Source organism: Halichondria panicea, chromosome 10, assembly GCF_963675165.1.
Source record: "Halichondria panicea chromosome 10, odHalPani1.1, whole genome shotgun sequence".
Classification (NCBI taxonomy): domain Eukaryota; kingdom Metazoa; phylum Porifera; class Demospongiae; order Suberitida; family Halichondriidae; genus Halichondria; species Halichondria panicea.
In genome coordinates, this window is record NC_087386.1 from 2420128 (window position 1) to 2445677 (window position 25550).

At 43.1% G+C, this 25550-nt stretch overlaps 3 protein-coding genes and 1 pseudogene across 13 annotated transcripts; 3 read left to right on the top strand and 1 right to left on the bottom strand.

Moving 5' to 3' along the window:
- Window positions 1–25550, top strand: part of LOC135342161 (ER degradation-enhancing alpha-mannosidase-like protein 3) — a 118522-nt pseudogene that overhangs the window by 11461 nt on the left and 81511 nt on the right.
- On the top strand, window positions 63–24688 carry LOC135342166 (uncharacterized). 11 transcript variants are annotated; one of them, XM_064538826.1, is made up of 11 exons: window positions 63–634; window positions 806–847; window positions 1193–1394; window positions 3099–5237; window positions 5293–5364; window positions 5476–5550; window positions 5615–5689; window positions 5740–5796; window positions 23658–23797; window positions 23990–24263; window positions 24370–24688. In XM_064538826.1, the coding sequence occupies exons 4-11, from the start codon at window positions 3125–3127 to the stop codon at window positions 24618–24620; spliced, it is 3057 nt and encodes a 1018-aa protein (XP_064394896.1). In that variant the 5' UTR covers window positions 63–634; window positions 806–847; window positions 1193–1394; window positions 3099–3124; the 3' UTR covers window positions 24621–24688. The 11 variants fall into 11 exon arrangements, with proteins under 11 accessions (XP_064394896.1, XP_064394895.1, XP_064394897.1 ...); XM_064538825.1 differs by having other exon boundaries at window positions 92–634; window positions 3090–5237; XM_064538827.1 differs by having other exon boundaries at window positions 92–634; window positions 3099–5231.
- On the top strand, window positions 7228–9474 carry LOC135342205 (ER degradation-enhancing alpha-mannosidase-like protein 3). Its single transcript, XM_064538897.1, has 7 exons — window positions 7228–7440; window positions 7577–7622; window positions 7683–7823; window positions 8167–8436; window positions 8724–8829; window positions 8990–9210; window positions 9360–9474. The coding sequence occupies exons 1-7, from the start codon at window positions 7340–7342 to the stop codon at window positions 9363–9365; spliced, it is 891 nt and encodes a 296-aa protein (XP_064394967.1). The 5' UTR covers window positions 7228–7339; the 3' UTR covers window positions 9366–9474.
- Window positions 14265–16453, bottom strand: LOC135342229 (vesicle-trafficking protein SEC22b-like). The gene is made up of 5 exons (XM_064538930.1): window positions 16287–16453; window positions 15966–16081; window positions 15492–15652; window positions 15125–15245; window positions 14265–14928 (listed from the first exon to the last, which is right to left on the bottom strand). Exons 1-4 carry the CDS (start codon window positions 16356–16358, stop codon window positions 15193–15195), a joined length of 402 nt encoding a protein of 133 aa, XP_064395000.1. The 5' UTR covers window positions 16359–16453; the 3' UTR covers window positions 14265–14928; window positions 15125–15192.

The window sequence follows — 25550 nt, forward strand, 5'->3', positions numbered from 1 at the left end:
CTGTGTGTGTACTAGCCAGTGTGTGTACTACCAGTGTGTTCATATCCTCTCTCCTCACATGTACCCTCTGTGGACTGTTACTCAACAACAGAGCGTGAGTTTATTGCATGTACATATAATGGTGTACTAGGCTGACTTGTATACATGTACTACTGCATGAAGGCAGAAAGAATAACTTGCGTGGCTTTATTTAGGATTAGTACGTACTGAAAGTTTCATGCTGTACAGACGTGTACTTGCAATAATTGATGTATACATGTGTGAATGCATTTGTGTATTTGAACATGTTCATTTCTCTACATGTCCGTGTCCTACTGCTTGTTTATGTGACTACTGCTAATGATTACTGGAACAACAGTATGTAAGTTACAGTATGCAGACATGTATGAATGCACTCACTGCTCCTACCATCATCCCCCTCTCTCTGTTTCCATGTGTGTCTCACGCTGGTGTCTCATTGGACTAAACAGAAGGTGAGCGGGACACTGCACTGACTTGTGACTGTACTTGTGTCAGTATTGTTTGAGTTGCATGAGTACATGTGTATTGGCATTCATAGTGTACAGGTTTGTGATTATATTCTTTTCTCTCTCCCTACATTTCCATGGTTACTGAATATCTGGAACGATAGGAAGTGAGTTAAACAATGTTGGCAAACATACCCTACACCTCATGTGCATTCAGTTTGTAATAGTCTCATATCCTTACCTGACTCTAGTAGCTATACTGGTTGCTCCTATAGACAACTCATAATGTGTGACCACAAACACACAGTCTAACCTCTTGTCTTGTTCACCTTGTCCAGAGGAAGGCTGGGTATGAGAGTGAACTGAAAAGTCATGAGACGGTGAGTGTTGACATGTACAGTTGCACTTACTACTCTCGTGGTAAGAGTGGTACACGTAGTCTAGCTGAACGACAATGTGTGTACATGTACTGTCCATTGTATGATGAATGGTTGCTTTTTGTCTACCTTTGTGTATGTTTTATATGTCCACTTTTACTGTTTGACTGTGTGAGGTTATACCGTATAGCGGGTAAATATAATAATTTTTATTATTATGATATTCTCGCCAAGATTGGTGGTTGCTGATTTTGATAATTTGTACATTTGTATCAGCTGCATGTTCTATTTAGTGAAATGCTCATTCAGTCATATATAAAGTTTATAATAATATTTTTACTCCCCCAGAGAAGAGCTGCCCTCCAACAGAGACTGTCTGGTGACATCACTGACCAGGACCGGAGACAACTGCAGGGAGAGCTGGAGGAGGTGGAGGGGAAGATCAAGCAGTGTGTCTCAGGGATACAAGCGTCTGAGAGGGATATACATCGCTATGAGAATGCTATTGCTGAGATACGAGGAGAAGCAGAGGAGAGGCAGAGAAAGGAAGGTGAGGGGAGCAAGGAACTTTATAGTACAGTGAGTGTTGATGCTCATAGTTGCAATCACTCGTACGTACCTGTAGCAACTTACATGTAGTGTGTTATTAGTAGACTGTACCTACAGCTGTTGTGAGGTCCTCATACTTTATATAATCGTGTATTGCAAAAGCGTTTGCTCCACCCACAACATTTTCGTTCGCCTATCACATTTGTTGTGTTGCTAGGCAACTGCCCCTGATTGTGCACACTACAGTGTACTAGAGCATTGTTCCTGTTACAGTAGAACCTCGATTATCCGGACACCTTGGTTCCAGAAGCAGGCCGGATAAGTGAATATGCCGGATAATCGAATAGATAAACCACGCCTTGATCCACCCACTTTATTGATGAACAGCAGTGCCACATGTTGTCTGCGCATGCGCAAAAGAAAAGCAGGCATGTCTCCATGGTAACAGCTGCAACGCGCATGCGCATTTGAGGGACATGCCCATTTTCTGAATATGTAATCTGATTAAAGAGAAAACTGCCAAGCCGGATAATCGAGGTTCCGGATAATCGAGGGCCGGATAATCGAGGTTCTACTGTACTACTCTACACACTGTGGTGGTATGGATATGGTTTATTGGACTTTTTAATACCAACTTTCAATGATTTGGGTTCGTGACGTTGTACTGTGTTACTTAATTATGACATCATCATGTTAATTCAAGCATAGCACATTCCTGTAGTGATCAGCCACATCATTATTACCCAGTACATGTATTCCCTGTCATTGGTGGGTCACCCACTTAGCAAACTTTAAAGGTTTTCGATTTAAAGGTAGTTTATGTTCAGCTGCTTCATGTCCTTCATTTCCACTTGCACTTTATTGGCTTCTTACGTATACGCACAGCTGCTGTGTCCGGTTAGATCCATTTGTCAATTGTGTATTGCTAGCTAGTCTAGCTGAGCACAATTAAATGTCATTTACCTGAGAGGTTTCATGTGGCTGAGATTGTTCTAAACTTGTACTTCCTGAATAAAGTTATGCTTAGGGCTGAGTCTGAGAATACTGGAGCATGCAGGATTGATACTAGAACTTAAGTATTGGTTTTTAATTCTTTGTTTGAGGTAGCTAGCTAACTGAGACAAAGCCAAAGTGAAACGCTTCACGGTGCTATCTATATCTCTGATGATTGATTTGCAGCCAGTGCATGAAAAGATGGGCAGGGCTGCTTGATTTCAACTATAGGGGAGCTCTACCCAATTTTCTCAGCAGCTTTTGGGGGGGTTTCTGGGCAACCAGGAAACAATGGTAGCTACGCCCCTGGTATATTTGTCAAAAGATGTACAAATTTTAAGGTTGAATGGAAAGTTTGGAGTGGAGTCAGATACAGATGCTAGCTTGCTTAGTATACTCTCAAAAGTACATTACATTATTCAAAAGTATAGAAAAAAAGTTTTTTAATGAGATCATAATTTTTTTATTATTAGCGTGTACTTATATTAATTTAGCGGTTATTACTAAATTCGCTAAAATTAGTAACAGGAGTTCATACTCGTGATAGTAACAATAAGGTATAAGTATAGCACATTCATCATATCATTCTCTGTCATTGGTTGGTGACATAAATTATATCATAATAATAGTCTATCTTGTCACCCAGCTAAAGGTAGCTATATTGCATATAGTTAACATCCCTAACACATACACACATCTATAGCACATCTAGAATCGAAGCGGTTGTTTAATGAGGCGATGAAGCACGGACACGTCTTGGTCAACATTGTCAACATGCTTGTGTTTGGACCGGCGGGAACAGGGAAGACCAACCTCAAGCACCTGCTAACTGACAAGCCCCCTCCACTACAGCGTGACAGCACTCCTTGTATGGAAAAGCCAGTACGCATTCGACCCGTGTCCAATACGAAATTCAAGACAACTGGAAGAGGCTGGGAAGAGATGTCTCAGCCAAAGATGCTCAATCTACTAGCTGAAATCATTGCCAAGTTACCAAAAGAAAGCACCGATCACCTAGTTGGAAAAATCACTGATCGCTCCATGGCATCAAGGATTGCCAATGGCTTGAAGAAAATGATGATGGCATTAAGGATTCCCAAGAGAATGACCACTACCAAGCCAACTTCTGGTTCCAAATTGAGCCCATCGACGAACGATTCCGATGAACTTTCTGGCTCTGCAAGAATGTTGGACAAAGCCATTGATGAAGTGATAGCGAGTGTAGTGAGTGGTGTGGCAGAAGAGCTGCCAGCCACACAGGGAACTGACCAACTGTCGAGCAGTGACCAGCAAGAAGGAGAACTGTTTGATTCCAACTGGGTGTATGTTACCGACTGCGGCGGCCAGCCGCAATTCCACGACGTCAGCCCTCTCTTCATCAAGCACATTTCGGTGGCGTTGATAGTCCTGCGTTTGATTGATGAACTCTCCAGTTTCCCTTCTGATGAGTACTACAAGGATGGGCAGCTTGTTGGTAGTCCTCATGCATCTCACATGACCCTCGGGGAGACACTTCAGAGTCTCATTCGATCGATTGAGTCCCATACCTCACAAGATAAGAAGCCAAAGATGATCTTTGTGGGCACATTCTTTGATCAGCTTAAGAGCTCGAATACAATTATCGAGAGGAATAAAGAGATTCTTGACATGCTGCCACCCGATATCAAGAAGCTATTGGTGTACGAAAATCTTGGATTGAACAATCTTATTTTTGGTCTCAACACAATCAGCCGAGAAGAAGATTCACTGGCCACTGCCAATAGGATTAGAATTGCTATTGAGCGCTCTATTCCGCTACAAGTCAAAATGCCCATCTGGTGGTCCTTCTTGGATTCACTTCTCCAGAGTTTATCTGCCAGTCTCGAGCGAGGTGTACTAGGCATTGAAGAATGTCTCCAATTAGCCACTCGATTTGGTTATTTGCTCAAAGATCTTGAAGCTGCTCTGGTCTTCTTTGACAACGTGTGTATAGCGCACTACTATCCCTCCATTCTCCCCAACACAGTGTTTGTGGATGCCCAGATTCCACTAGACAAGATCACCGAGCTCTCACAGCACGCCATCTTCTTGAGGAATGCACACTCTACTGTTAGCCCAGGAGGGACAGGCGCCGAATGGAAGAGATTTCGAGACGAGGGCATAATCACTTTAAAGTTTCTACGATTCTTCACGAAGCATTACGTTGAAGGTATCTTTTCTCCAGAAGATATGCTGTTGATCATGAAAGATCTTCTTGTGATTGCTCCCATTCCTCTAGTCGAAGCCACTTCCCACCAAGCCGAGTTCTTCATGCCATCTCTACTCACATCGATCCAACCTGCTGAGCTAGACAAAATCCGTTCCTCCTTCACAATATCACCCTTCGCTATCTACTTTCGTAGTGGGTGTATTCGCTCTGGAGTCTTTTGCTGTCTAGTTGTGGACGTAATCAAGAGGCTGGGCTGGAAAGTTTTGCTCCCCTCAGGGAAACCAATTTGCTTTGCTAAAAATTGTATCCAGCTAAAACTTCCCGAGCTCCCGTGTACCGTGACTCTGATCGACTCCTTCTCGTATCTTGAAGTGTATATCAAGGTCCTTCTTTCTCTTCGCAAAGAACTTTGCCCTGCGGTCCGCAACGAAATTTTGAAGAGCATTAGATTGTCCTGTCAAGCGTTGCATTACAACAACGACACACCCAAGACAGGCATCTTTTGCCCATGCAAGAAGAGCACCGGAAGCACACGCAAATTGCACCTTGCCGATGTCAGCGAACGAAATGGCTGTAAGTTTTGGATGTGCTCCCTTGAGGCTGATGTGTGGGAAGAGCTCAGTGAAGAAGATAGAATCTGGCTGGACAATAGCGAAGGTTCTTGTGAGTACAGTGATTTTTAAATTGAAATTTACTTCTTTGTTCCCTCCTAATGTAGGTGAACCGTCCTCTGCTACGGGAGGTACTTGTACGAAGACTGAGAGAAAGATTGATCAGCAGCAAAACTCTAGTAAGTATACATAACAGCAGCTCTATAGTGAAAGAACAATATTAACTATCGTTGGTTTAATGTGCCTGTTGTTGTTTTTAAAAAATTAGTAATTCCTTTTGTTTTGTTCAGTCCATCAATGTGGGACTCTGGCCAATGTTGTTAGTAGCACTGGATCTGGAATGAGTGATCAACAGCCTTGTTTGAGTGAGCATGTTAATTGACAAACGTATACTACATGAGCGTAACTGCTGTGTCTGCTTTTCCTCAGGTAATTCTGTAATGGAAGATGTGTGCTTGAAGACGGAAGTACATGTGCATGTTCATGATCAGCGAAATACTTCTGGTAGGCTTTTTATTTTGTGGTTTTTTTGTTTATAACTGTTTCCTCCTCAGACAAATCCTCTCCTGCAATGGAACATGTGTTCGATAAAATGAGCGATCAACATACCAGTAAGAAAATTCAACAAGTTATTTCAAGCTTGAAAGTTTAATTTTTTTTCTCCGACCTGATAATGATTTAGTATAACTGTTGTTTTCTTCAGGTGAATTATCCTCTGCTGCAGTAATGGAAGATGTGTGTAAGAAGACTGGAGTGAGGGACCAACAACTAGATCAAGAAATCCCTGAGAGTGACATCACTCGATTTGCGGAGAAATTTCCACACCTACTGAGCGTGCACAAGGTAGGCAGTACTCTAAATCTTAATAAGTACTTATCCTCCTGACATTTTGGCAAGGGAAGTACATGTAAGATGTTAGTTGGGTGTGATGACATGTTCGTGGTATGCCAATAATCAAGAATTCTTTAACCTGCCCTATTAAGAATATTGTTCACCAGAACCACTCAATTGTATTCCCATTGAGTTTTCGCTAGAAGGTATTTGCTATAGGGGCAATCCCCACCAAATTAAACACTGTTTATTTGCAGGTTTTGACAATTAATGATCTACAACATGTGTACGTGACTCTACATGAAAGTGCCCCTTACTGGTTGAATCTGGGATTGGCTCTAGGTCTCCGTCATTCTGTTCTCAACAACATCGATACTGGCAAGCATCGTGGTGATAATGTGCTGTGCTTGCGTGAAATGTTGGTTAAGCTCCTGAGTGCACAACATGTAACATGGAGTCTCCTGTCAGACGCTCTCAAAGCGCCCACAGTGAAACTCGTCAATTTGGCTGATAGCATCATGGGTAACCATTTTCAGTGTTTGCATGTGTAGTTTGCTTTATTTGTCATTTTTAGTGCTTGATATAGACATTAAAATGTACATAACTATATTAATTTTTGTGGTGCCTTTTTTTCATGCAGTCAATCAATCCAACCTACTCGATCGACTCAACCTCACCCCAGCCGACCTCGGTGATGTAACTGATGTCACACGTCGTTATGGCAATCAAGCTGGAGTGGCTCATGCATTGAGAGTGTGGCAAAGAGTGAATCCTTCCAGAGCTACCTTCAGGGCCTTGGTAGAAATTGCCATAGGACTGAGAAGAGGAGACAGTGCTACAGACATTTGTAGATTCATTGTAGAGAATACGAGTTGAACTGACCGAACTGATTTTTAAGTTTTTATTGATACTTTTGATACTATTTTGTCTGCAATGCTTTGCTTTTCTGAACACATTATTTGTACAGTAGTCTCTGTGAGAAGTTGAACTGAGCATGTGCAGTATTAGCCTCGATTCCAGGCCGCTCTTCGCTCGAAGAGAGGCCTGCAGATGACAGTAGCAACGCCCACACATTAAAAAATGTCGTCATACAGCTAAGGTCAAAGTGCAGCAGTGTAAAATTAAAGGAAAAATCATGGTCGTGAAAAATTGAAATCCAACCTTCAAGACAAAGAGACTCTGTGCTTTGTTTATCTTTCCTCCTACTATACTATGAACAGGTTATAGCTAACAGGGTGAGTTGCAATATAATACTTATCAAATGAGTGTACAGTGCAGCACATAGACCTAGTCTAAAGTAGAACCATTGTACAGATAGTGACAATGGTATTGTACGTGTGGGGAGTGGTGATTGTGTGCTCCCTACTACTCACTCATCACAATGGCGCACTATCAATGGGCCCCACTGAAAAGAAACACTACAAGTAAGTGTGTGTGTGTACACATTACCCTAGTCCTAGTAGTAGTCTAGAGGTTCCCATACTGGCCTTATTGTGTACCTACCTCAGCCTTTATTGTGTGGGAGGAATTTTGGTTTGTATGATTTTATTTGGTTTCCAGGGACAAGGTTCTGGAGATGTTCAATCATGCCTACCGTTCATACATGGTGAGCCTATCACATGACGTGTCTATCTAATCACATGACTCTGATTTACGCTGCTGACAGGACTTTGCATATCCTGCTGATGAGTTGGTGCCACTGACATGTAAGGGGCGTGTCCGGGGGGTGGAGCAAGGACGAGGGGACATTGACTTTACCCTGGGCAGGTTCTCCCTCACCCTCATAGACACACTGGACACTCTGGCTGTGAGTCAAGTATATACATATAGTGTGTGGGTGGTCAGGGCAACCACATCCCCTGAGGCCCTATTGGAGGAGAAGCTATGTAACTTATTTAGAAGCCATTACCATGAATTAAGTAGCTACTGTATTTGTCTGGAGATGGTTTCCTGTATTGAATAGTTAATATAGATGCTTCCACCAGAGGCTCCTCTCTTACCTTGACTTCCTTCCCCTATATCTGAATCAGTACAATACACTATAGGACAGGAAGCTGTACTCTAACTGTACTGTACATGGTAGCCTGTTATTATTAAAGGGGCAGGAGCAATCTCCCCCTCCACCAATGTACATGTGTTTGTTCCCTCAGGTAATTGGTTCGGTTGATGAGTTTTCCTCGGCTGTACAAAAAGTCATGACAGACATTAGCTTCGACAGTGACTTGGTGGTCTCTGTGTTTGAGACCAACATACGTGTGCTAGGTGGTTTACTGGGAGGTCACTTTGCTGCCCTGGCTCTCAAAGAGAAGGGCTACCATCAGTTGGCTTGGTATGATGGGGGGCTGCTCAGAATGGCAGTGGAAGTGGGGAACAGATTACTGCCTGCTTTCAACACCACCACAGGTCTCCCCTATCCAAAGGTGACTGCTCTGTACTCTGAAAAATAGCCAACAGAAAATACAGTTCAAAATTTTACCAAATTTGAAACTGGTCTTAGCCCTAAGTGTACAGTATGTCATGTGGATAATACAACCTGTACATATGTAGAAAGTGCTTTATTATAGGCAAATCTCTGTTGCAAGTGCACTGCAATCCACTGTACTGTGCAAACTTGCCAACAGAAAATACAGTCCATTCTGTACTAAAATTGAAACTGGTAGATAATACAACCTGTACATGTGCTGTATTGTATTGTGCCTCTCCTCAGATCAACCTTCGCCACGGTATGGGCTACCCGAACATGGAGAAGACAACGTGCACGGCATGTGCTGGGTCCATGATCCTTGAGTTTGCTGCCCTCAGTAGACTAACAGGTGCAGTGAGTGTGTGTGTGTGTGTGCGTGTGCGTGCGTTGTGTGTGTGTGTACATTACCAAATGCATTTTGTAGCTCTAAGAGTTGTCTAGGCTTAGATTATTGGTTACATTTGATAGATACATTGTGTAATGGTCAAGCTCTCTCTCTCTCCCATCAGGTGATCCTCAGTTTGAGGTGAAAGCCCACCAAGCAATGGAGGCAATCTGGCGTAATAGACACCGAGGGCACAATCTGGTTGGCTCAGTCATCAACGTACACAGTGCTGAGTGGACGAGAGTGGATAGCGGTGTGGGGGCGGGGATTGACTCATACTACGAGTACTGTCTCAAGTCTTACATCCTGTTGGGGGACAGGAAGTATCTGCAGAGGTTTGGGAAGGTGAGCGAGGGGTTATTGAAACACTTTGTTCTTATACTGTTAGAGTTAAAATTGTGAGGTAAAGGAGTTAACAGAAACTGTGTATACAGTACAATATGTACATGCAAGGTCAGCAACTTCATTTTCTTTCTTTACCCCCTCCCCTACAGCATTAAGAGATACATCACGAATGGGCCCATGCTGGTGGAGGTGAGCATGAATTCACCTCATCGAATGACTAGATCTTTCATGGACTCACTTCTGGCGTTCTGGCCTGGTCTACAGGTACACACACACACACACACACACACACACACACACACACACACACACACACACACACACACATACACACATGCAGCACTGACTAAGAGAAACCACTAGCTCCCTTTTAGGGGTCGTAACTTGTGTCCAATTTATTTGTAGCTCTTTGATAAAGGTACCACAAGATGGTAGACTGAGATCAACAATTGTTTTTCGTGCCGTCGTTTTCTGTTTTGCCTTAATATCTCTGAACCTCTCTAGAACAGTTTGACATAGAAAAGTACTTCTTAGAGGCCGTTCGTCTATTGTAGTATGCAGTATACATTTTTGTATATACTGTACTTACCTAACCTTCATGTTTAAAATGACGGGGTTTGTTGTATCTATCTCCAGGTTCTGTGGGGTGACGTAGACACAGCTATACACATTCACGACATGCTTTATCATGTGATGGAGAGACACAACTTCCTACCCGAGGCATTCACTCATGACTTCAGGGTTCACTGGGGAAACCACCCTCTCAGGCCTGAGTTCATTGAGAGCACTTACTTCCTCTACAAGGTACACCGTCATGTGTGTGTGGGGTGTGTGGGTGTTTGTGTGTGGGGGGATGGGGGTGGGTGGGGGTCCACGGAATTCAAGTTATGGCAGCTGAAAAGATTGAGGGGGTGGAGAGTTGCAGTTAATTTCAACAGCTATTAACTTTAGTACCGTTGATCGAATCTCCAAAATTTTGTGATTTTCGGAAAGTTTAGAAAATTTCCTTTCAAATGATATATATATTTCAATCCAAAATTTCATCGGGGCCACAATTTGTCATTTTTCGGCCTTGGACCATGGGCTGGATCCACGGAATTCGAGTTATGGCAGCTGATAAATTGAGGGGGGTGGGGAGAGTTGCAGTTAATTTTAATTTGGGGGTGGGTGTGTGTGTGTGGGGTGGGGGTGGGTGTGTGTGTGTGGGGGGGGGGTGGGGGTGTGTGTTTACTCTATGCATTAGCTGTACATGTATATATCACTTTCTGTTGTTTTGAAGAAAGCATCTCAGTAATTGGAATATTTCTGTAAGTACTGTAATCAACTCCTAGCGTGTGATGCTACTGCTCTGCTCTACTCTCTGTATTATTTTGATGGCTAAGTAGTTAATGAACGATTATGTTGTGTTATTACTGCAGGCGACTGGAGATCCATACTACCTGGACGTGGGTCGATCAGTGGTGAACAACTTGAACAAGTACGCCAGAGTGAGGTGTGGCTTCGCTGCCATCAAGGACCTCAGGACCAACGCTCACGAGGACAGGTAAGTCAGGGGAACCATTATATACTAATAGTTAGAATTTAGTTCCCATGTAGATCTCGCAAAAACTTATAATAATCAGTACTTGTATGGCATCACAATCCTTGCCAGAATGCAAAGGTTAGATCGCAAAGTCTTAATAAACTCATTCACAAAGGGTTTATATTCTAGTAGTACGATATCATTTCATTGGCAATCTTCGATACTGTATAGAATGGACTCCTTCGTACTGGCTGAGACGTTCAAGTATCTGTTCTTGTTGTTTGCTGACGAGGGGGACAGTCCCCTGAACATGGATGACTTTGTGTTCACGACTGAGGCCCACCTCTTCCCCCTCTCCCTCGCCAGCGCTAACACCACCCTCAATAGAGTCGTCCAAGAGGCAGTGAGTGGGTACAATACATACACAGTGTAGCGGCTATGCTGCTTCAGTATGCATTTTTTAGGTGCAGCTGCACATTGTAGGGGGGGGGGGTAAGGCAGCTCTTTTATAGAGAGTAACTTTTTTTGAATGAGATTATGATAGCCTGGCTGTATGAGTTTGTCATGTGTTGTTCTCTCTGTGTGTAGTTGCTGGTGAAGAACACAGACCTGGTGAATATGAGCACTGTCACTGTTACCACTAGCGGACCAGACTCTTCTGGGAAGGCAGCAAAGAACAAACCAGTCGCTGACAGCTTCACTAAAGGTTCACTGAAACACACACTAGACACCATGTACAGTAGTAGCCAATAATCCCGAATAATCCTGTCTATTCAGCACAGTTTTCTAGTTATGTTTATATACACACACCCACACCCACACCCACACACACACACACACACACACACACACCCACACACACACACACAGAGTCTGTGGTGATCAGTGCGTACCTGATGTGCCCTAATGACCGACGACCGTTTGTCCTGTTGGACCGCTTTGAGAAGATGGTCTTCAAACTTTGCACCAGCTCAAGGTTCAACAAACGACCAACCAGGTAACAGCAGCAGCTTGGTTCATTGTAGTCAATACACAATAATTATGAAGCCTTTACAAATTTGCTCTCAAATTCGAATAAAGTGTGCTATTGATACCTCCCCCACACACACACACACACATACGCCCACACACACACACACACACACATACGCCCACACACACACACATACAGTGCCAAGCGTAAGCGTCTCACTCCTCTTCGTCTCTCGATCAATTCTCTGGACTTCAAGAACCCAGGTCACCTGAAGATCCTCACTGAGCTGGGCATTGTGGTTCAAGTGGTGGAGGGAGATAAAGTACAGGTCTCCCACAATATGGCCAAGGCCAATAGCCCTGAGGACGCAGAGGAGGGATGGTACCTCATGCAGGATATTGTCAAGCTCATGAATCAGCAGCACGTCACAGGTAAAATGCTTTTAGTGTTGTTGGTAATAGTACATGTACAGCTTTCAACCACATGTAATGTACTTCAATGTGCAGCGTCTTTAATGTATGGAGGTACATATAGGAATTGATCTATACATACAGTACACAAAACCCTCCATCCTATAGTTTTATTTGCCAAATTTGAATAATCTGTTTCCCATAGCAATGACTGCAACTGTATTACGCCTCCTATTAGATGGTAGTCAGAGACAGACACCGAAGCTGGCTCGTATACTGACCCCTGCTGACCTCCAGGAGAGGGGCATACGACACGAGTTCACTGTAGGTCCAGCCATGTTCGGGCCAGAGCTGGGCGTGGGGGAGTTCCAAGTGGGAGGGGAGTTGGTGGAGATGAAGCCAATCGGTGGAGTACTGGACAATGGATCTCCGAGTATGACTCCCAGGAGGCCTGGGATATTATGGGGAAGATCCTGCTCATTAACAGAGGAGGCTGCCTCTTTGTACTCAAGGTACATAGTGTTGTACCGTACACCATAACCATGTGGAGCCTATTAATGGTTGTGTTACGTTATCTAAATGTTTCTCTTAAAGTGCCTGTGATATAATTATTGTTTTAGGAACAATTCTTCACTAATTGTATTCTACAGGCCAGGACTGCTCAGAAAGCTGGTGCAGCTGGGGTCATCATCACAGGTAAACTACACTGTCCAAGAGCTTGTAACTTTAGATAAAATTCTCTATATAAAAGTCCTTGACTGTACGTACGTATATAGTGTATTGCACACCATTCTGTGGTCTTTGTGAAATTGTATAATATGCTCTCTTAACGGTCCCCCCCCCCCCCCCTCCCAGATAATGTCAAGCAGTACAATACGACCCAGGTCCCTCCCTTCTCCATGAGTGGCGATGGATCCAGTGACATCATAATACCGGCTGTGTTCATGCAGCGATTGGACGCACTCTTACTCCGAGAGCTGCTCTCCAATGAGGCTGCTGTCAAATGGTATAAGAGGACAAAGCAAGGGCAAACTCCACCCACTCAATCAGCGGTGGATTATAACGAGCAGGGGCCCACTCATGATGTGTGTAGTTCATGGTTCATCGAGCCAGTACAGTGGATGGAAAGCTCTCTACTGGGCAAAGTGGAGGGGAAGGTGAGGCTGCTACTTGTGCATTAGCTAAAATAGATACGTATCTTGAAAGCTGTATTTTGTGTTCTGATCGTCCAATTTCAAACTAATTGATGCATTCAAGAGCTCTCAGAATTACCTTTCCAATGTTGTGCTTAGATACATGTACTATTTTGTGATAAGTTAAAATCCAATTTTAACAAAGACTATACCCTTGCGTTATTTTCTAGAATTCAACTGTTTAGCTCGTAGAATTTGCTATATATTCTTCATAATTATACACACACACACACACACACACACACACACACATACACACACACACACACATGTGGCAGATTCTGTGTCTTTAGTAGTGCTCGGCTCGTCTGGGGTCATTCAACTGGTCAGGTGATCAGTGCTCGTGTGGGCAGTGGGTCACGCCCTCCTTCCAGATACACAAGGCACGAATAGACGAAACCAGAACACTCACTAGGAGAAAAGTGGACAAAACTGTATAGCTACGGTATAGCAAATTACTGAATTATTGTCCAAATTCAACATTAATTTTTTCGATCATTTGAAGGTTTATTGATTGAACAATAAATGATGTCATACTAATTCAATGTACCATGTACTGCATGTACAAATAATAGCATAAGAAGCGTCAATTATTATTCACTGCAAATTCAAAATTAATTTTTTCGATCATTAATTTGATAGATTATTGATTGGAGAATATGAATGATACCATACAGTACTGCATGTACATAGCATAAATTATATTAGCAACTAATAAACAAATGGTCATAACAATTTGTCTGTTGTTTGGATAGTCTTCAAACTTGTGTCTATAGCAAACGTGAGTCTGCTTGGCAGTGACAGCCGCCGTACTGTGGCTTGTTCTTGACTGCTCTGAGTTGTGCAAGGATGACGTGACATCGGTACTGATGTGTGTAGGCCCAGAGGAACAACAGAGTGGCTACAATCAGACCAGCAAGGGGTGAGTCTGCATTGAAACATTCATCAAGGCTGACATTTAAATAGAGACTCCTAAACAAAAATTAACAACCCACACACAAGTCAACAATTACACAGTAGTACCAAGGGCGTATAAAAGAAGAGAGGGCATGCAACTCCTATATGAGCAGAGTTCAAACGTGTGGATGTGCATGACAGTGCATGAAGTGCTAAAAATAAAAATTTCTATTTTTAGCACTTCATGCAAATGCACACATTCCTCCGCCCACGTTTGAACTCTGCTAGCTACGTGTACTGATAGTGGAGTTGCATGCCCTCTCTTCTTTTATACGCCCTTGGTAGTACACTTACAATTAATACTTAATCAAGGTATGTACAATTACTAGACTGAATACCGTACAGAGGTGAGTAATTTTCGTGGGGCAAAATATTTGTGGTGTTCGTGGTTGGACCTCTAACCACGAATGAAGCGACTTTGCCTACCGTTACCTGCTCCAACCACGAAAATATTACCCACAAAATGTCTCAATATTGCTGAACAACAAATATTTTGTCCCCCGAAAATACCCGCTATACGGTATGACTATACCTGAATTCAAATGCAGCAGTGCTGTTGGTCCCAATAGCGGTAGTCGTGTGTGCAGTAGACAGTGGCTGGTATAGTAGAGGAATACAGAGTAGTTCCACACCACCCCCCACACGTAGAAGTGGGTGAACCACCTGCAGAGGGGAATAAAGACCTCCTTAGACTGGGACAATGCAATTACAACAACTACAAGTCAGGACAGTCTCAGCTAGGGAGCTCACTATTGTAAATCACAATCCAGTACTTAGCTAGGTGTTACAAGCTAGACTTGTAGGGGGTTCTCATTACCAGAGGTAGACTGATACACTGTATATATTGACCCTGACTGACCTCCTTGAGTCCAGAACCAATCCACAGTAACCAGGAGATGCCCACATGCTGCATTAGCTGATCAGCCATTATCCTCTGGCACGAGAGTGGTCGACCAGCTTCCCCGCTTTGTCACTGAGATCTGCACGTGTGCGTGCGTGTGTGTGTGTGTGTGTGTGTGCGTGTGTGTGTGGGGGGGGGGGTGGTGAGTGTGAGAGGAAGGACATTCTGTACTATATATAACAGTGGTAGCAACACTGAATTGAAACAGTACACACACAAGAAACTGCAAGTGCTGGTGTTGCCCAGCTGTGCATGTCCAATGCTGACACAGGAAAAAAGCATTACTTAAGTCTACAAAATATGGATGGCAGATATAAATACGTACCAAACTCAATGAAGTGGTACGGTTGACTGGCGTTGTGTACATCGTTGCCATGTTGCTCACTGAAGTCTTTGTGTAGATTCTCGAGGTAGTTAAAGGCCAGCTTGGCAGGATAGGTGGGGTCACACAGGGCGAGGTAGCATATCCCCTCCTCAAGGATGTAGCTGTGTGGGGGGTCATGTTAGTGTGTGTGCTTCAAGCTCAAAGTCATCGCCCCTCATCCACCATTAAACTGGAGTATAATATCACCAACCAAGTTCCAACTATTCTTAGACTACATGTACACTGGTAGTTCCTTGTTAGACAATCACTATAGAGGGACCTATGTATAACACACACCACTTACAATGTGTATGGTACAGTTAAGCAAATGCTCACAAACAAAAGGCCATCCATTGCATCAGTTTATACCATGACAGAGCACCAATCATCATACACACCATGAGGCAATAATGACATTCACAGGAGAGTGCTTACTGGAACACCATACGACCCGGGTCACACTCGATTGAGCATCGAGGGGGGCTGACTGACGACTGCTTGCGAAATATCTGCTTGGCCTTGGGTTGGTATTCAGTATAATCCCGGCCAGACTGCAGAGGGAGAATTGCAACAATTCAGTTAATTCAAGCTGTTAAAGATAGCACACACTACACACATATTATTCTAGCAAGGTTCTCTTTATATGTCTACAGAATCATGACTTGACAACTATTCATGTCACTGAGCTGCATACAGTACAGTGTCCTGATGGGACCAATGCAGACTGTACTGTATTATCTACTGTAGTTCCTCTACCTCTTCATTGACAATGGATGTGGACATAGGTAGTCCATCACTGGCTCTGGCAATTAGTGTCAGGTGGGCCATTGTTCCTGAGCTCTTCTTTCTTCAGTGCTTCTTCTTCTGATACGTACAGTACTGCTTTATGTATGTTCTGTGCTCTATTTGGAACAATAATTATGTGTCCTTTGAACCCTTTCTTTATTGAACAATGTGTGGGTGTTGCTACAAGCCCCTCCCCCTCATGCCTCTAGCCACCCACAAAGAAATATAAGGGGCGTTCCAGACCTTCTCTTGAAATGGCTGAATCTACAACACTGAATGCTGCTAGTTCCCCACAGTTGATGGAGGATGGGCTCACTGATATGGAAAGGGTATAATAATTTATTCACATGATAGATAGATACTCAATGATCAGTGCATTCTCCTAGTGCCTAGATGTACTTGTTGACCACCCATAAACACACTTGGCATCATTCATTCATCACAGTATAGTGCCTACACTCTACCCTGTCAGTGTGAGGTGTTTTATCTCATGTTGTTCTCTCCACATGTACCACTCTCTCTGGATGGACAACAGTGGAGGATTGAGGTACGTTGTGTGCAATCACATTCTACCAAGCTGACATGCTTGTGCTCTGAGCACTTGTTGTTAGGAGGTAGACAGTGTAAAGAAGAGCACATACGGATAACTGAATGTGATACTATTCCTTAATTGAGACAAGTAGATCTACTCGTAGTAGTACCTGAAAGTATGCATGGTTAATCAAGTGTTTCAGTCTGTATGTTTGGCTGTCCACAATTGTTTCCCCTCCCCTGTGTCATGCATCACCAGTGTACTGTATCACTGTACTAATGTTCTCTTCCTTCCATTTCATGCATCTCCACCTCACCTTTGACTGACCCTCTGAAACAACAGCGTGTAAGTTGGTGTGTGTGTGTTGTCAGAGTATTTAGTGTCTGTTGCATATTCTGTGATGTTTCTACTTCCCCATTATTACTCTTGTGTGTGTGCAGTGCCATAGTGTTATATAGGGAAATATTTAGTATGATCACATTCAACCTCGTAATCATTCATTTACTATCTTCCCACGTGTTTGCCCTGTGGACTCTCCCTCTCTGGATCAACAGTATGTAAGTTGTGTTTGCACGTGCACACTCATTTTAATGGTTACTAGGAACTCGTAAATTATCTTTGTCTCTTTCCATATTGCCAACTTGGTATTAGCCGAGGCCCACACAACTTATTAGGTTGTAGTTTTAATATTCGTAGAATATACACCTAAGTTCATTAGTTGGTACGTACATTATCGTGTTTGTCTCTTCCCATGCACACACTCATTCCTATGTTGGACCACACACTGATTTGGACTATTGTAGGAGGTGAGCTTCTTACGAGTACTCAATGTCCACACACTAAAATGGTTCAGCTGCAATGTGTACGGATGTACTGGTTACCTAGCATCATTAGCGTGTGTCCCTTGTCCTCTAGAGCTGACCCTCTCCCTCGTATAGGGTAGACCACGGCTTTAAACTTGTTCAATTCGTAATCCCATTTTACGGGCACAAGTTCGAAATACCACCATTGTGTACATTGTGTACATGTAAATTTGTGTTTATGTAAATTCCCCAACCAATTAAGTGCCTACTGAACCTAAAACTTGTTGCCTATTTCTCAATATTTCCCCAACTTTTTTATTTCTTAGCTTTTCTATGCCAGGTCTAGCCACTTGTTGCTATGTGTAGTCAGTCCCATACACACCAGCGTTCAACTGATCTGATGTCTTGTATGTGTGTTAAGATTAAATCTCTCCCTCACATGTACCATTTGATGTGTCTCAGCGTGGAATTGAGGTATGTTGTGATTGTGTGTGTGTCTCATGAAGTGCAGGTGTTGTATTGTACGACAAACAAAATCATACGTATCAAAGTTGTACATGTAAGATGCTTTTGTTGTACCGTTTACCGTCCCTTCCACTGACCCACCCACTGACCCTTCCATTATCTGCTATTGCTAGTACCGAGTACCTGTGTGTGTACTAGCCAGTGTGTGTACTACCAATGTTCATATCAGTCTCTCCTCACATGTACCCTCTGTGGACTGTTACTCAACAACAGATCGTGAGTTTATTGCATGTACATATAATGGCGTACTAGGCTGACTTGTATACATGTACTACTGCATGAAGGCAGAAAGAATAACTTGCGTGACTTTATTTAGGATTAGTACGTACTGAAAGTTTCATGCTGTACAGACGTGTACTTGCAATAATTGATGTATACATGTGTGAATGCATTTGTGTATTTGAACATGTTCATTTCTCTACATGTCCGTGTCCTACTGCTTGTTAATGTGACTACTGCTAATGATTACTGGAACAACAGTGGGTAAGTTACAGTATGCAGACATGTATGAATGCACTCACTGCTCCTACCATCATCCCCCTCTCTCTGTTTCCATGTGTGTCTCACGCTGGTGTCTCATTGGACTAAACAGAAGGTGAGCGGGACACTGCACTGACTTGTGACTGTACTTGTGTCAGTAATGTTTGAGTTGCATGAGTACATGTGTATTGGCATTCATAGTGTACAGGTTTGTGATTATATTCTTTTCTCTCTCCCTACATTTCCATGGTTACTGAATATCTGGAACGATAGAAAGTGAGTCAAACAATGTTGGCAAACATACCGTACACCTCATATGCATTCAGTTTGTAATAGTCTCATATCCTTACCTGACTCTAGTAGCTATACTGGTTGCTCCTATAGACAACTCATAATGTGTGACCACAAACACACAGTCTAACCCACTCTTGTCTTGTTAACCTTGTCCAGGATAAGGCTGAGGAGGAGAGTAAACTGAAGCGTCATGAGACGGTGAGTGTTGACAGTTGCACTTACTACTTTCGTGGTAAGAGTGGTACACGTAGTCTAGCAGAACGACAATGTGTGTACATGTACTGTCCATTGTATGATGAATGGTTGCTTTTTGTCTACCTTTGTGTATGTTTTATAAGTCCACTTTTACTGTTTAACTGTGTGAGGTTATACCGTATAGCGGGTAAATATAATATTATGATATGCTCGTCAAATATATTTAGGTTGGTGGTTGCTGATTTGTACATTTGTATCAGCTGCATGTTTTATTTGTGGAATGTTCATTCAGTCGTATATAAGTTCTTTACTCCCCCAGAAAAGAGCTGCCCTCCAACAGAGACTGTCTGGTGACATCACTGACCAGGACCGGAGACAACTGCAGGGAGAGCTGGAGGAGGTGGAGGGGGAGATCAAGAAGTGTGTCTCAGGGATACAAGTGTGTGAGGAGAGTATACATCGCATTTATAAGTTGATTGCTGAGACACGAGGAGAAGTAGAGGAGAGGCAGAGAAAGGAAGGTGAGGGGAGCAAGGAACTTTATAGTACAGTGAGTGTTGATGCTCATAGTTGCAATCACTCGTACCTGTAGCAACTTACATGTAGTGTGTTATTAGTAGACTGTACCTACAGCTGTTGTGAGGTCCTCATACTTTATATAATCGTGTTATTGCAAAAGCGTTGGCTCCACCCACAACATTTTCGTTCGCCTATCACATGTGTTGTGTTGCTAGGCAACTGCCCCTGATTGTGCACACTACAGTGTACTAGAGCATTGTTCCTGTTACTACTCTACACACTGTGGTGGTATGGATATGGTTTATTGGAATACCAACTTTCAATGATTTGGGTTCGTGACGTTGTACTGTGTTACTTAATTATGACATCATCATGTTAATTCAAGCATAGCACACTCCTGTAGTGATCAGCCACATCATTATTACCCAGTACATGTATTCCCTGTCATTGGTGGGTCACCCACTTAGCAAGCTTTAAAGGTTTACGATTTAAAGGTGGTTTATGTTCAGCTGCTTCATGTCCTTCATTTCCACTGGCACTTCATTGGCTTCTTACGTATACGCACAGCTGCTGTGTCCAGTTAGATCCATTTTAAAGCAGTTACCGTATATACCGCGAAATTTTCGAGGGGCTATATTTTCGCTGATTTCATGGGTTAGCAATCCACGAAAATTGTTCTAATTATCTGCTATAACATGCAAAGATTAAAGGCATGGCTTGTGGTAAGCGGTCAACCCACAAACATTGTGCAACGAAATGCTTTAGAGGCCATTCCACGAAATATAAGTGCCTCGAAAATTTCTCACTATAAGGTATTATGTACATGTATATACCATACGTATGTAATCATGTTCTTATCAACTATTTGCTCCACCCACCACCTTTTTAAGCTTGCGTTGCTAGGCAACTGACTGTATTGTACAGTTTAGGCAGACTAGCAATCATTTTATGAGCCCGAGGGCGAGTTGCATAAAACATGATGCTATTGTTATGTGTTTTATACCTCACCAAATTATGCTTTGAGGCGACGTGATCGGACTGTATGACTTTTATACATACTTGTTGCCTTTATATTGTTTACAGGTTTTCCAGACCTCAATGTAATGTTCATTCCATTGTTCATTCCCCCACCCACTCACAACCACCATCCTTTTAATTATGTGTTTTGCTTCATATCCATTGGGTTGTGGGGCGTACCCTCTACTGTGCTTACTACATGTGTACTTAATAGTGACATCCATGAATGCAAGCATAGCACATTCCTGCATGTAATGATCGGTTTAATCACATGCATCATAATTATGGTGACATCATAATAATAGTCCATCTTGTCACCCAGCTCTGAAGTATTGCATAGTTAACATTCCTAACACCACATACACACGTCTTGTTTAGAATCAGCGAAGCGGTTGTTTGATGAGGCGATGAAGCACGGACACGTCTTGGTCAACGTTGTCAACATGCTTGTGTTTGGACCGGCGGGAACAGGGAAGACCAACCTCAAGCACCTGCTAACTGACAAACCCCCTCCACTACTGCGAGACAGCACTCCTTGTATGGAAAAGCCAGTACGTATTCGACCCGTGTCCAACACAAAATTCAAGTCAACTGGAAGAGGCTGGGAAGAGATGTCTCAGCCAAAGTTGCGCAAGCTACTTGCTCAAATCATCGCTAAATTACCAAAAGAAAGCGCCGATCCATCCACGGCATCAAGGGTTGCCGAGAGCTTGAAGAAGATGACCACAACCAAGCTAATTTCTGATTCCGATGAGCAAATTTCTGATTCCATTTCGAGCCCATCGACGAACGATTCCGATGAACTTTCTGGCTCTACAAGAATGTTGGACGAAGCCATCGATGAAGTGATAGCGAGTGTAGTGAGTGGTGTGGCAGAAGAGCTGAAGCCAGCCACACAGGGAACTGACCAACTGTCGAGCAGTGACCAGCAAGATGGAGAACTGTTTGATTCCAACTGGGTGTACGTTACCGACTGCGGCGGCCAGCCGCAATTCCACGACATCAGCCCTCTCTTCATCAAGCACATTTCGGTGGCGTTGATAGTCCTGCGTTTGATTGACGAACTCTCCAGTTTCCCTTCTGACGAGTACTACAAGGATGGGCAGCTTGTTGGTAGTCCTCATGCATCTCACATGACCCTCGGGGAGACACTTCAGAGTCTCATTCGATCCATTGAGTCCCATACCTCACAAGATAAGAAGCCGAAGATGATCTTTGTGGGCACATTCTTTGATCAGCTGAAGAGCTCGAATACACTTATCGAGAGGAATAAAGAGATTCTCGACATGCTGCCACCCGATATCAAGAAGCTATTGGTGTACGAAAATCTTGGATTGAACAATCTGATTTTTGGTCTCAACACAATCAGCCGAGAAGATAATTCACTGGCCACTGCCAATAGGATTAGAATTGCTATTGAGCGCTCTATTCCGCTACAAGTCAAAATGCCCATCTGGTGGTCCTTCTTGGATTCACTTCTCCAGAGTTTATCTGCCAGTCTCGACCGAGGTGTACTAAGCATTAAAGAATGTCTCCAATTAGCCACTCGATTTGGTTATTTGCTCAAAGATCTTGAAGCTGCTCTGGTCTTCTTTGACAGCGTGTGTATAGCGCACTACTATCCCTCCATTCTCCCCAACACAGTGTTTGTGGATGCCCAGATTCCACTAGACAAGATCACCGAGCTCTCACAGCACGCCATCTCTCTGAGGAATGCTCACTCTACTGTTAGCCTAGGAGGGACAGACGCCGAATGGAAGAGATTTCGAGACGAGGGCATAATCACTTTAAAGTTTCTACGATTCTTTAAGAAGCATTACATTGAAGGCATCTTTTCTCCAGAAGATATGCTGTTGATCATGAAAGATCTTCTTGTGATTGCTCCCATTTCACTAGTGGAAGCCACTTCCCACCAAGCCGAGTTCTTCATGCCATCTCTACTCACATCGATCCAACTTGCTGAGCTAGACAAGATTCGTTCCTCCTTCACGATATCACCCTTCGCTATCTACTTTCGTAGTGGGTGTATTCGCTCTGGAGTCTTTTGCTGTCTAGTTGTGGACGTGATCAAGAGGCTGAGCTGGAAAATTTTGCTCCCCTCAGGGAAACCAATCTGTTTCGCTAAAAATTGTATCCAGCTAAGAATTCCCAAGCACCCGTATACCGTGGCTCTGATCGACTCTTTCTCGTATATCGAAGTGTACATTGACGTCCCTTTTCCTTTACGCAATGAAATATGCCCTACGATTCGCAACGAAATTTTAAGCAGCATTAAATTGTCCTGTCAAGCGTTGCATTACAACAACGACACACCCGAGACAGGCATCTTTTGCCCATGCAAGAAGAGCACTGGAAGCAAATTGCACCTTGCAGATGTGAGTGAACGGAAGGACTATTGGATATGCTCCCAGGAGGCACGTGTGTATGGGAAGCTCAGTGACGAACATAGAATCTGGCTGGACAATAGCGAAGGTTCAGGTGAGTATAATAATTATATAGTGTTCAGTAATATTGACATTTATGTTTCTCTATGTTAGGTGAACCATCCTCTGTTACGAGATATGTCACTGAAGGAACGAGTGATCAGCTGCAATACCCCGGTAATTACGTAACAGTATATGTAAACATTTGCATGGATTTACTTGATGTAGGAGATATGTGCACTACCTTGTATCTTTTAGTCGCTCGTAGTGTTGTTTGCCCTTGTACCTAAGTAGACAGGTTACTTGATTAGCACATTATTTTTGTGTAAAATTTGTATCTAATAGACTCTTGTGTTATCCCCCTCAGGCCCATCGTCCCCTATAGTGGAACCTGCGCGTAAGAAGATGAGAATGACTGATCAACATACCAGTAAGGAAGTGCCATTTGATTGATAAGTTATTTTACTTGATCACTAATATTGTAATCTTTTTCGCAGTAATAATTATTTTACTGTGTAGTAATAATTATGTAATTCTTATTCGTGTTTTTCAGGTGAATTGTCCTCTGTTACAGTAATGGAAGATGTGTGTAAGAAGACTGGAGTGAGGGACCAACAACTAGATCAAGAAATCCCTGAGAGTGACATCATTCTAATCGCGGAGAAATTTCCACACCTGCTGAGCGTGCACAAGGTAGGCAGTACTCTTATTCATATACTGTACGTACTTACATAATTATCATTTTTACATTTGGTAAGGGATTGAGCATATTGTTCACCCGAACCCCTCAATTGTATATATTCCCTTTTGAGTTTCCCCTAGAAGGTATTTACAAGGGGCAACCCTCACCAAATGAAACCCTGGTTGATCGTTGCTTTTGTACAGGCTTTGACAATTGACGATCTGCAACATGTTTACGAGAAACTACACACTGCACATGAAAGTGCCAGCCCTCACTGGTTCAATCTGGGATTGGCTCTAGGTCTCCATCATTCTGTTCTTGCCATCATCAAGATCCAAAATCATAACGAGTGTGTGTCATGCTTGCGTGACATGTTGGTTAAGGTCCTAAGTACGCAACATGTAACATGGAGTCTCCTGTCAGACGCTCTCAAAAAGCCCACAGTGGATCTCATCAATTTGGCTGATAGCATCACAGGTAACTTTCAATGTTTGCGTATTTTTTGATTAGCCTGGCTGCATGTGGGTCATTTTTAGTGCTTGTTATAGACTATCATTATCTTAGCTTTTTTCTTTGCATTCAGCCACAACTCCTAACCTGCTCGATCGACTCAACCTCACCCCAGCTGACCTTGGTGATGTAACTGATGTCACACGTCGTTATGGCAATCAAGCTGGAGTGGCTCATGCATTGGGAGCGTGGCAAAGTGTGAATCCTTCCAGAGCTACCTTCAGGGCCTTGGTAGAAATTGCCATAGGACTGAGAAGAGGAGACACTGCTACAGACATTTGTAGATTCATTGTAGAGAATACGAGTGGAACTGACCGAAACTGATTTTATACATAACGTTTTTGTCTGCAATGCTTTGCTTTTCTGCACATTTTTGGTAGTCTCTGTGAGAAGTTGAACTGAGCATGTGCAGTATTAGCCTCGATCCCAGGCCGAGTTTTCTCTAACAACTAGTTGTTTGCCTAACCGTTATAAAAGCGAAAACTCTGCCTGGGATGGAGGCGCCCACACATTGAAAAAGCCGTCATCACACCGCTAAGGTCAAAGTGCAGTTAGTAGAATTAAAAGAATAATCATGTCTTGAAATATTGAAATCCCTTCAAGACAAAGAGACTCTGTGCTTTGTTTATCTTTCCTCCTACTATGAACAGGTTATAGCTGACAGGGTGAGTTGCAATATGCAAGGGGCCTTCCAGACCTTCTCTTGAAATGGCTGAATGCATGAATTCACCTCATAGAATGACTAGATCTTTCATGGACTCACTTCTGGCATTCTGGCCTGGTCTACAGGTACACACACACACACACACACACACACACACACACACACACACATACACACATGTACTGACTAAGAGAAACCACTAGCTCCCTTTTAGGGGCCGTAACTTGTGTCCAATTTATTTGTAGCTCTTTGATAAAGGTACCACAAAATGGTAGACTGAGATCAACAATTGTTTTTCGTGCCGTAGTTTTCTGTTTTGCCTTAATATCTCTGAACCTCTCTAGAACAGTTTGACATAGAAAAGTACTTCTTAGAGGCGTCCGTCTATTGTAGTCTGCAGTATACATTTTTGTATATACTGTACTTACCTAACCTTCATGTTTAAAATGACGAGGTTTGTTGTATCTATCTCCAGGTTCTGTGGGGTGATGTAGACACAGCTATACACATTCACGACATGCTTTATCATGTGATGGAGAGACACAACTTCCTACCCGAGGCATTCACTCATGACTTCAGGGTCCACTGGG